The 13305-nt window shown below is 30.8% G+C and overlaps 1 protein-coding gene across 1 annotated transcript; it reads left to right on the forward strand.

The window, feature by feature from the left end:
• The first annotated feature begins 4434 nt into the window (after positions 1-4434).
• On the forward strand, positions 4435-11450 carry LOC145263918 (uncharacterized). Its single transcript, XM_080120995.1, has 3 exons — positions 4435-5026; positions 6317-10504; positions 10632-11450. Exons 1-3 carry the CDS (start codon positions 4705-4707, stop codon positions 10961-10963), a joined length of 4842 nt encoding a protein of 1613 aa, XP_079977121.1. The 5' UTR covers positions 4435-4704; the 3' UTR covers positions 10964-11450.
• The last annotated feature ends 1855 nt before the right edge of the window (positions 11451-13305 follow it).

Consider the following 13305-nt stretch of genomic DNA (forward strand, 5'->3'; position numbering starts at 1 on the left):
TTTCTTTTCATATTTTTAACTGTTATATTATTTTCACTTTTCTTTCATTTTTTCTTTCTTTTCTTTGTGTCATTTTTTTTTTCTTCATTTGTTTTTTTTTTAAAATATCTTTCTCCGTATTTATTTATTTCTCTTCGGAGTTTTCTTTTTCTTCTTTCTTTTCTCCGTATCGTTATTTCTATTATTTCCTTTCTTCTATTTTTATTATATTAACTTTGATTTCTTTCTTTTTCTTCTTCATTTTCTTTGTGTCATTTTCTCATTCTTAATATTTTCTACTTTCCTTTAGTATTCTAGATGTTTCATTTTAATTTTACTTTCTAAATTACTTAATCTTTCTGCTTTACATTTTTTCTATGTTAATTTTTATCATATTTTGTTTGTTTGTTTGTTTCTTTCTTTCTTTCCTTCTTTTTTTTCTTTCTTTGTTATCTTCTTTCTTTTTCTTTCTGTTTCTTTATTTTGGTTTCCGTGGTGCCGTCATTTTCTTTTTGATAACATTTATTTATCTTTTCCGTAAGATCTGTTATTCTTTTCCTTTTTTTTCTTTTGCTTTTCATTTATTTATTTTTTTATTTAATTTCATTCAATTTTCATTTATTTATTTATCTTTTTATTTAATTTAATTCAATTTCCTTTTTTTATTCTTCTTTAACTTCATTTGTTTTTTTTTCTGTTTTTTAAAATTTTTCTTTCGTATTTCTTTTCTTAAATTTTTTTTTCTCCATTTTTCGTTTTTTTATTTTTCTTTCTTGATTATAATCTTATTTTCTTTCTTTCTTTTACTTTTTTTCTTTATTTTTCCTTCTTGTTGTTCCTCTTTTGGTTTATAAAAATTTTTTAAAAATCTTTTTCGTTAGATTTATTCTATTTTTCCTTTTATTCTAGTTTTCTTTCGCTTTTTATTATTTGATTTTATTCACCTGTCCTTTTTCTTCTTTCTTTTTTTTCACTTTTCTTTATTTCAATCAATTTTTTTTTAAATTTATATATTTTTTTAACTTCTTTTGTTTCTCTGCGGTCTCTCTTTTCTACTAACACTACTTTAACTCTTCTTTTTTGTTTTTCTTAAAACGTTTCTTTATTTCCTCTTCCCTCTTTATCATTTATTCCGTTTCTATTTTATTTCATTCTTCATTATTTCCTTTTTTTTTCCTCTTTCGTTTTCCCCTTCCTTTTTCTTTCCTGTTTTTCTTTTTTTTGCACTTTTTCTTTCTTCTTTCTTCTTTTAAACGTTTCTTTTCTGTTGTGTTTATACTGTTACCTTTTTTTTTCGTCTTTCATTTTTTTTTCTCGTCTTTTTTTACTTATTTCTATTTTCTTTTTTCTTCTCCTTTTCTTTAATTTTCCTTTGGTTTTCTCATTTTCTTTTAAAACTTTTTGTCTTCTTTCTTTTTTGGTTGATTTCCTCATTTCTAATTTATTTCTGATTTCACTTCTCTTCCTCCTTTCTTTTTCTTACCCCCCCCCATCTCTTTCTTCTTTCTTTTTTCCTTCTTTTCCTTTCTTCTTCCTTTCACTTTTTTCTCACTGCCCACTTTCAATGCCCCCTTCTCTAAATGCCTTTCTTAATCTCCCCCTCTCTATATCTCTCTCCCCCTCTCCGTCTCTCTTGTCCTCTCTCAATTGTTCTGAACAACACGTGTCCCACTCCTAAGCGGCCTCTTTGTTTAAATACAGACCTTTTCCTTTTTGGTACTGCCTCAAGAAATCTCGCTAGCCGTTCGTGCAGCGACCAAGTGCACTTACTCAGGCCAAGCCTAACCCTTTATCCTCTTTGTTATCCCGTCGACGCTGTCCTCCCCTTATCGGTCTGTTGTACTCAATATTAACGTCCCGGCTTGGACACGTGAGTGTACGTGGAGTACACTTGCCTGCCAGGCAAAAAAGCAATACAAATAAGCATATACATACATACATATACATGCGTACGTACACGCATACACACACCTATATATTAAAATGTATATGGGTGATTGTGTGTGATTTTCTGTATAAAAATGAATTGGTATATAGATATATTGATATAACTATATATAAATATATATATATATATATATATATATATATATATATATATATATATATATATATATATGTTACTTATCTTTTATTTATGAAACATCCAAACATTTTATTCATATATCTATTAAATATAAAAAATTTTTTTTTCATTTTTATAAATAGGTATATAGATATATTGATATAATTATGTATAAATATATATATATATATATATATATATATATATATATATATATATATATATATATATATATATATATATATGTTACTTATCTTTTATTTATGAAACATCCAAACATTTTATTCATATATCTATTAAATATAAAAAATTTTTTTTTCATTTTTATAAATAGGTATATAGATATATTGATATAACTATATATATAAATATATATGCGCATATATATATATATATATATATATATATATATATATATATATATAAATATATATATATATATATATATATATATATATATATATATATAACTACTTCATTTACTCACATAAAATTTATATACGAGAGTATAAGTTTATCCGTAAACTTTAAGTATTTACTTCAAAAGTGCTCAATACGTAGTTAGAGTTAGTTAGTAAGTTATAAAATATATATGGCGATTAAGCTATACTGAATATTCCGCGTTTCATCCACTCTAGGACTGGAGAGTATTAGAGTGGATGAAACGCGGAATATTCAGCATAGCTTAATCGCCATATATATCTTATAACTTACTATGTATGTATATATATATATATATATATATATATATATATATATATATATATATATATATATATATATATATATATATATATCTTTTATTTATGAAACTTTCAAATATTTTATTCAAATATATATTAAATATTTTTAAGTGCCTTACGTGCTAAAAGTTAGCCATGGACACATGTTTCTAGGTATCACCTGTCTTCAACCTGAACTAAATAATAATCAACAATAAATCTTACATGTAAAAGTGATCAAAATCTGTGCATAAAATTCGCCGAGATACCGTGGTAAGACATCAGGCTACTTATCGAGCTGTTACGAGTTCGAACCTTGTTAAAAGTTTAGCTACGCTGAGATCAGGTGATACCCAGAAACCCGCGAATACATGGAAAACTTTTATGCATGTAAAAAAATTTAATAGGTATTTGAATAAAATATTTAAAAGCTTACTAAATAAAAATTAATAAAAATAACAAGAAATACGTCCCAAATAGAGGCGGCTTGAATATTAGAAAAATTATACAAACAGTATTGGTTACACATGTGCATACATGTTTCAGTTGAATCCCAATTAAGGATAACACCTCAAACAAAAAAAGAAGCGATTCTTTTTTTTTTGTTAATAAACAGGCTATATTCTGCATTGAGCACTAATAATAAACAGGCTCTGTTAATAAACAGGCTCTGTTCTGCAATCAGCACTCTTTAATAATCCCGTGAGTTTCATTGAATTTACATCTAGGAAATTTACGATACAGTCATTAACATATATATATATATATATATATATATATATATATATATATATATATATATATATATATATATATAAAATTTATATTTTCCTTATATAAATATAATCATATTTTGCTACGATGTGCAGAGCGTTTCGATCATTATTGATCTCGTCAGGCAAGGAAAATTTGAAAATTTACAAAGTTTAAGATCTTTCTTTTTTTTTAATTTTAGAAGATAAAAATAGTTTATATGTCTAGCGTGTGGCAGGGTTTAATGTTATTGAGGATAAGAAAATTAAACCATGGAACACGCTAAACATGGTAAAATATTTTTATCCTCTAAAAGTGAAAATAAAGTTCGTAAACTTTTTTCAATTTTCAAATTTTTTCTTGCCTGATGAGATTAATAATGATTGAAACGGTCTGCACTCTTTGATTGAGCACTATCAACAACCCTTGTTGGAATTCAACGATTCTAATCTTTTGAATATTTTTTAATCAGCAGTATATATATACACACACACACACACACACACACACACACATATATATATATATATATATATATATATATATATATATATATATATATATAAGTAAATTCTTGGTACAACAAAATGGAAGGAGAAATTTCAGAGGAAACATAATTTAATTTAAATACCAAAGAAACAAAAAAAAACGGGCAGATGGAATTATTAAAATTTCCTTAAGGCCTTATCGTCTGACCCTCTAAGTTGGAAGACCAGTGAGAGAAAAAAAAAATATATATATAATTCTCACTGTTCAGGTGGTTTTAAACCGGTAAATATTTCCAACTGATGTTTCAAAATCTTTTGTCTACACAGGCTAGGTCGAGAATTATTAATGACTAACGCCTCAATAATATTGAGATGATAGTTCGACCTAGCACTGTATAAAACAGAAAACCACCCATCTAGGCCGTCGGCCCAGAGTGAAAATTCTTAATTTTAATGAGATGTAAAAGGGGTGGGCATGATTTTTGGATATAATATGTATAAAATCATAAGAAACATGGAAAAAAATTTCACAAGCAAGATTATGGTGCATTAATAAATAATTTTAATTTTAATGCACAAAAAAATGCTAACTGTTAAGTTGCCTTCGTACAAAAAAGTAGCCATTCAGAATACTTCTTTTATTTACTCCTTACAATCTACCAATCACAATCATCGTAGTGCGAGTTAAAAATTCAATATGGCTGCCTCCAGTGAAGAAGAAATGTTTGTAAACAAAGACAAAAAAGAGTGCGTTATGTGCATATTTCCAACTAAAACATTGAATGTTAGATCTTTTTCAGTGAAGACATGGACGCGCTTTTTAGAATATGTTAAAAAATGGAAAGGTTTACATGGACCACAAGCAGAAATTGCGAAAAACTTTGACTTAAGCTGTGATTCAACTGAAATACCACCTCGTGTTGGGGTTCACCAAACTTGTTATGCACGTTTCACGGATTATCAGAAAATTGAAAGAATTCAGAAAAAACTAGAAAAGAATACTGATAACGTTTTCGAAGGTAAGTTTAAGCTTTTAATAATTTTTATTTTTATTGATACGTATTTGGAAAGAGACAATTTTTCTTATACTCCCTCTATTCACTTAGGCAAGTACGTGTGAACTGAACAGCATGAAAAATTTTATGGCAGGAAAAAATGGATTTAGAGTAACATTTCGTATATAAATTTAATGGAAAATCATCCTCCATTTCCTGGAGACTATTGTTAATTTTTTTTTACCATTAACCCTAAGTCTGAGTGCCAAGATTGTAATTTACCCCCTCCTCTCCCAATAAAAAAACGCACAGAATTTATCTTCACTAGAAAAAAGGTCAACACCTCTAAATTCTAAAATATATTTATTCAATTTAATTGATTTTTAATTTTTTTTTTTTTTTTTTTTTTTTTTTTTGTAAACTTCTAAGTTGTACAATCTTTTTTCTTCTCGGGGGAGGGAGCGATTTAAATGAGGGTGTTAATCTACATTAATATCTTTTCAAACAATTGAATATGTACATAAAAGTTGGCATCTGTTTTAGAAAATTTCACTTGTAAAGAAAACAAAAAAAAAAAACTAGAGTTTATTTCTATTTACTTGCCTCCCCCACGAGAACATAGATACAAAACAGGGTTTTATTGTGGGTAAAATTTAGTTCACCAAAAATGTATTCTGATTGGAACAAAAATTACAATTGCCTCAGTTTAGAAAGATTTCTCCTTCACAAATCTGAAACAAAAGATAACCTGTATTATCAGAATAAAGGGTACACTTTGCTCTTAGCCAAATGCTGTTACTATTTAACAGTTTTCATAATTTCAATAATTTTAGCTATTGGTTTTAATCTGGAAATGTTTCATTTCTTTTATGATTCTAAATATAGATACAACTGTCTATGGTACCATTTCTTGATTCTAGCACTTCCACAATCAGTCACTTGACAATCTATTCCATTAACCTTTATCCTCGTGTGGCTTTTAGCCTTGATAAGTGGTAACTCACTAGTAAAATAAAGTGCATTGCATATTGAATTTACCTACCAATTCCAATGATAAATATATTGCATGATTTTGTAAACATCCCTTGGTCCGATTAATAATGAGTCACCAGACGATTTAATTGTAGAATGTAAATTAATAACATACAATTTTTTCACAGAAGTTTTATCAGCACTATACAAAAAAAATCTTAAATTTTTAATGAAATGTTTTGGATTTATGAAATAATGATTGGATATTTTTAATTTGAACTTTTCCATATACTTTGTTATTTCAAATGCATATTAAACTCCTAAATATATTTATTTTTACAGGGTCCCCATCTCAAGAAAACATTGATGCGACTACTGCCGAAAATGATGATCCACCAGCTAAAAAAAGACGGGTTCTTCGTTCCAATTTTGATCGACCATCTTTGCCAGCTAGATCAGAGCATATTTTACCAGATGTTTGCATACTATGCCAAAAAGTAAAAACTATAGTGTGCAAAGGATCTGGCAAAAGAAACAGGGAAAAACTTGTCAGATGTTCGACAATAGAAGCTGCTAATTTAAAACGAGCAGCAGAAGAAAATGAAAATGAATCACTCCTCATGCAAATAAGGAATAAAGATTGTGTAGCTATCGAAGTGAAATATCATAACTCATGTTACCGTGACTTCACTCGATATTTAACCAAACCAACCAAAACCGAACACTCTGAGCAAACTTCATATGCTAAAGCATTTGAGGTCTTTGCGAAATTAGTCCAAACAAGGATTATCGAAAACAAGGAAATCATGAGACTTAAAAAATTGAAAGATTTGTTTGTCAAACAGATTAAAGAAACACATGGAGTTGATGCGCATTTATATAAAACAGGATATTTAAAACAAAGATTAATGAAAAAATTTCCTCAATTATGCTTCATCACTCCTAAAATGAGATCACAAGGTGACATCGTGTATGTAAATGACATTACAGTGTCTTCTCTTGTAGAGGAAAAAACAGTACTCCATGAGGAAACACATACCACAACTCCAAGTGAAACAGAGTCGTCAGAAAATGACACAAACCAACAAACAAGTCATGTACGCTCAGATCCAAATCCTCTTTCTAACTTGTACATAACAGCTATGGATCTGAGAAATATTATTCAACAAGTAAAACCTCCTTCGTTATGGCCGCCAACAGCAGAAACATTAAATTTGCAGGAGGCTGAAAAGATGGTGCCCCATATTTTATTTAACTTTCTTGCATGGATAGTTGGGGCATCTGAAGATTTGTGCACAGAAAAAATAATGGACATATCTGCATCCGTCTATAGAAAGATTTTGTCTATTTCACAAGACATTATATTTTTGTCTTCTAACAGACGTACATTAATGCCAAAACATTTATCACTTGGTATGGCTGTACGCCATCTGTCTGGATCTGCCCAAGTGATTGGTTTATTGAATGGTTTGGGACATTGTGTTTCTCATTCGGTGGTTTTAAATCATGATACAGCACTAGCTGAACTTGAAATCAATCGTGGAGAAAATTCTATTCCATCCACCATCCAGGCAGGTATTCCAACAACTTTGGTCTGGGACAATAATGATTTTGGTGAGGAAACTTTATCTGGACATGGAACAACACACAACACAACTGGGATAATAATACAAAATATGTTAGTCGAACCGTGTGCATCTAAGATTGCAGTAGAAGGACTCAAAAGAACACGGAAAAGAACATTGGAACCACCAGAAGTAAATTTGGCTACATACACCGGTGGAAGAAAAGATGGCCCACTACCATTTGCTGAACATGTTTCACTTCATTCAGATCGTGTATTTCTGCAAAATTCTCTAAAACTTGATATAGCGTACTATATCACAAAATTCGGCAGTGAAATTATATTACCATCTTGGACTGGGTTTAACCAACTCCTGTGCAAAAGGGAGATTGCATCAAAATCTACCATAGGTTATTTACCTGTAATTGATGTTAGCCCCACAGAAATGGATACAGTCCTTACAATTCTAAAAAAAAGCATTGACATTGCAGATCAACTCAAGTTAGAGTCTCTTGTTATTGTAATGGATCAAGCAATCTATTCAAAGGCACAATTAATTAGATGGAGAAATCCATATTTCATGAAGAGATTGGTGATTCGACTTGGTGCTTTTCATACAGCAATGTCCTTTCTTGGGTGTTTGGGAAAGCGTTTTCGTGATGCCGGGCTTCAAGATATTCTAATAGAATCAGAAGTTGTTGCTGTAGGCTCAATAAATGGAGTTTTCACAGGTAGACACTATAACAGAGCAGTTAGAGCCCATAAATTAGTGGCCGAAGCAATGCAGCATATGCGTTTGACAACCTATTTAAACAGCATTCCTGAAGAAAAGGCAGAAAAAGTGAAGCATTTAATGACATCCTTGTCACAATCATTCCCAGGACCTCAGTATGAAGAAATTCTGAAGGGAGAACATTTTCAAAGTTTTCTATCATCCTATGAAGAATTTATACAGGTTGACAACAAAAAGCAAACTTTTGCATTCTGGAGTTCTTATATTGACATTGTAGAAATTCTTTTACTTTTCCTTAGAGGTATTCGAGAGTCAAACTGGGAACTTCACTTGGCAAGTGTTAGACAGATGTTACCTTGGGTGTTTGCATATGACCATGTAAATTATAGCAGATACCTTCCAGTTTACTGGTTGGAGATGTCTAATCTCGCTAATACTCATCCAGTGATATATACACAATGCATTGGAGGAGATTTTGCTGTTCAAAGAAGCTCAAATGCCTTTGCTAAAATTCCTTGTGACCAAACCATCGAACAAACTGCTAATCGTGATTCAAAAACAAAAGGTGGTATGACAGGCTTCAGCACAAACAAGAGAGCCGTCAACAGGTGGATATGGTCCCATCATGCGAGAGGGTCTATTACCCATGAATGTGAAACTATGGCTGGCAAAGGAGAACGAAGTGGAACACGATCAGATCTTTTACACAGTCGGATGAAACATGATAAGCTTGCTATTGGAAAGATAATAGACACAGTAAACAGTATGTTTAATCCATTTGAGTATGAACCAGCTGAGTTGATCCATATTGCATCAGGATTAGTTGCGACACAAGATGTTCAAAATGATCTGCAATTTGCTAAGGCAAGGGGCGAATCAGAATTTGAAAATTTCTGTGGGCAGCGTCTACAAACGGGAGAAGTTGATTTTTTTGCCCCGATGAAAAGAATGAATTTAAAAACATTCTCCAGTATGTCTAAAAAATCAAATCATCATGTCCACGGAAAGGATATCACTTTGGAAGCAGATAGAAATCTCCTAGCAAGATTGGTTGTGATTGGTAGAATCCGGAACATTAATCTTCAAGAATTACTGTCATATTCCTTAGGTCCATTACCATTGTCCCTTGCAAATTCACATGGATCGTTGGTTAAAACTAATAAAGCAAACTTACTTCATGCTTTAGAAAGCCATGCTAACAATCCTATTGTTGAGAACCCTATAGTAGGTGGCATATATATAGTGGATGGTATGTCGCTGATACACCAATTAAATTTGAACAAATTACAAGGAGAGAAAACATTTCTTAATCTTGCTCTTGTTATTTTGAAAAGTTTAGTGAACAGGGCAAAATCGAATCATTCTAAAGAAATTCATTTTGTTACTGATACATACCAGCAGATCTCTATAAAAAATATCGAGAGGGATAAAAGAGCTGCTACTAGCTCTCAGATAAGAATCCATGGTCAGCTCCTTCCTCAGCAATGGAAGAAATTTCTTTCAAATGGAGAGAATAAAAAGTCCTTAATAGAATTCTTGGATGAAACATGGTCTAATGTTTCAACATCAGAGCTTAGAGGAGTGAAGGTATTCTTGGCGCATAACAAGAAATGTCATTCCTTCTCACCTGGAAAAGAGGCAAGTGATATTGTCATCCGGTTAGAAGAGACAAAACTTTGTAGCTCACAAGAAGAAGCTGATACACGGATTTATTTGCATGCTTCTTTTGCAGCCAACACTAGTACGGATGTAATCATTATGAGTCCTGATACCGATGTGTTTGTAATTGGAGTTTCTTTACAAAATCTTATTCCCGCACATTTATACTTCCACACAGGAAGAGGAACAAATTTGCGAACAATAGACATCAAGATGATAAAAGACAACATTGGAGAGTCTGTCAGTCAAGCCTTGATTGGTCTACATTGTTTTACAGGATGTGATAGTGTCAGTTCATTTTACGGAAAGGGCAAAAAGAAAGCACTTAGTTTATTACTGAGAGAGAATGAGTTTTGTTACGCATTCAGTGATCTTGGTAATGAATTTTATGTGAAACCAGACACAGCAAAATCATTGGAAATGTTTGTTTGCAGGTTGTATGGCCAACAAAATGTCACAAGTGTTAATGAAGCCAGATACAACATGTTTAGATTCCAAAGAAAATTGGAAATCACAATGCCTCCAAATCAAGATGCCCTGAGTGAACACATCAAGCGAGCTAACTATCAAGCAGGTACGTTTTATAAATATTTAATTTCCAATTATATATAAAAATTAAAAATATGGAGTTTCATTGTTATTTGCTTATTAGAAAGGATGAAAATTATTCAATATTAATGTTAATTTCTTTCTTTTTTCAGGTGTCTATAAAAGGAGCCTCCATGCAAATCCTGATATACCATCCCCTGATTGTCATGGATGGAAGATAGAAAATGGAGATTTAGTAATCCATTGGATGAATCTTCTTCCTGCTCCAGACAGTTTAATGGATTTAATTAACTGCTCTGCCAAATGTAAAAAAAGTCATTGTAAAGACGTTAACATTTGTACATGTCTCCAAAACAGGGTCCCATGCACAGATATGTGCAAGTGTGCAAGAGATTCTTGTTATAAAATTAGTAAAAACATTGGACATGATGATGATGACACTGATGATGGTGATGACGACGACGATGATGATGAAGTGGCATAAGCAGTGATCAGTTTTAAATAAAAGCATATATGATCTTATTTACTAACATGTTGTTTGTTTAACTTTCATTAAAAATGCCTTTTTGTCCTTTAAATCTGTGTTATTATTCATAGATTCAAAAAAATACTTTTTAATGAAAATTGACAAACATTGTATATTTTACCAAGTTGATGTGTATAAAAAATGACACAAAATCGCAGCTCTACCTCAGGTTTAAACGACCTTGTTACATACAAAATATAGCAATAGATTTGTATGACTAATAATATTGGTAGACTATAGGTGTCTCTACATGAGAAATATCAAAATGTAAATCTATTTCTTTAGTTATCCACAGAAAAGATTGAAGTTGTTTCAAATAAGATGTTTGAAAAAAGCTTTTTTAGAAAAATATTCCCTATTTTGAAGCATAGTAAATATATTAAGTCCAATATTTATGTATTAAATGATGAAGAAATAAATTGGGAATAAAATGTGCTAAACTAGATGTCTGTATTGTTATCGGTTTGTGTGCTACTAAGGTTTAAGCAAGTCATAATGTTCTATTTGATGATTGTCGGCCATCTTTAAATATGGCCGCCGTTTTCATTAATGCGCAACATTTGTGCTTGTGAAAAAAATATGATGTTCAGGAGTCTATTGGCATTCATTTGACACCATTTTTTCTTCCACCCCCAACCGAGGTCACAGAATCAAAAATCTAGAGGGATTTTGACCTTTGGGCCCATAGCCTAATCGGAATATTGGTCAGAACACCTATTTATACTAATCAGGTGATTACCGATGGCGAACTCATGAGCTTGGGAGTGCCCGGATGTTCTCGAAACCTGGTTGGAAATATTTACCGATTTAAAACCACCTGAACAGTGAGAATTATATATATATATATATATATATATATATATATATATATTTTTTTTTTTTTCTCTCACTGGTCTTCCAACTGAAACCAAATTCCCCTCTTTCCTCATTCGATTCTTAGCTTTTAATTTATTATTCTGACGTTTCCTCTTAGAGGGTAAGACGATAAGGCCTTAAGGAAATTTTAATAATTCCACCTACCCGTTTTTTTTTTGTTTCTTTGGTATTTAAATTAAATTATGTTTCCTCTGATATATATATATATATATATATATATATATATATATATATATATATATATATATACTAGCTGTACATTCCTGAACTATTAGCGGACATAGGGTTTAGTCTTATACTTGTCTCATACTATATAAGACACACCAAATATCCCAAATTCTAACGAGTTTCACGCCAGTTGAACATATTTTGAATTTTCGGAAGTATAAAACATAGACTCTTCCATCTATGAAATACAAACAGGGCAATAAAATACCATAGCTTAAAGGGAAATGACTCAAATAACGCAGCTGTTGTTGGTTATAATAATAATTAAAAAATGAACTTAAATGCAAATTGAATAAAAAATAAATTAAGTAAGGGAACTTTATATAATATTTCAAAATACAATACTTAAAACAATTTTACTATCATTCCATTAAAAAAAATTAGTGCCATTAATTAAAACAAATTTTCTTTAATGATTCCTTTTGAATAAATAGTATATATTTAATAATAATAATAATAATAATAATAATAACAATAATAATAATAACAATAAAAATAACAATAATAACAATAATAATAATAACAATAATAACAATAATAATAATAATAATACTAATAATAATAATACTAATAATAATAATAATAATAATAACAATGGTTCTCCATCATTGGACGTAATTGGCTCTTATATAGATAGTGAGATATCTACTGGGTCGTTAGAAGGATCCCATCATTTTTCCAGCGGCCTTGGCAAGAGATTTAATGTATGTGTTCCATTTAAGATCAAGAGTAAAGGTCAAGCCCAGAAGCTTGTCAAAACTTGAGGCCTCCCCAAGACGAGAGCCATTCATTTCAATTGATACCAGATGGGGATAAGAGCGTTGATGATGCAAAGATAAAAGCTTGGTTTTAGATGCATTAAAAGTAATAAGCCATCTATTTCCTTATTGTACCGTTTGCTCAAGGTCAGAGGAGAGAGAATCGGAGAGAACTTTTACGTTTACGGTCTTAGATGTGCTACCATAGATAGTCCTGTCACCAGAATAAATGTCTACGAATGATGTAAGGATGTGATGTGGAAGATCATTAATGTAGATCAGGAGGAGAGTTTGGCCGAGGATGGACCCCTGAGGGACTCCAGCATAAATACTGAGAGCATTTGATTTCTGCCCATTAACTACTTATGAACCTATCAGAGAGTAATGATTTAATAATTTAGGAGACATTTTCAGCTATACCATAGCTGGAGATCTTGT

Source organism: Euprymna scolopes, chromosome 39, assembly GCF_053919585.1.
Source record: "Euprymna scolopes isolate OS-2025 chromosome 39, ASM5391958v1, whole genome shotgun sequence".
Classification (NCBI taxonomy): Eukaryota; Metazoa; Mollusca; class Cephalopoda; order Sepiida; family Sepiolidae; genus Euprymna; species Euprymna scolopes.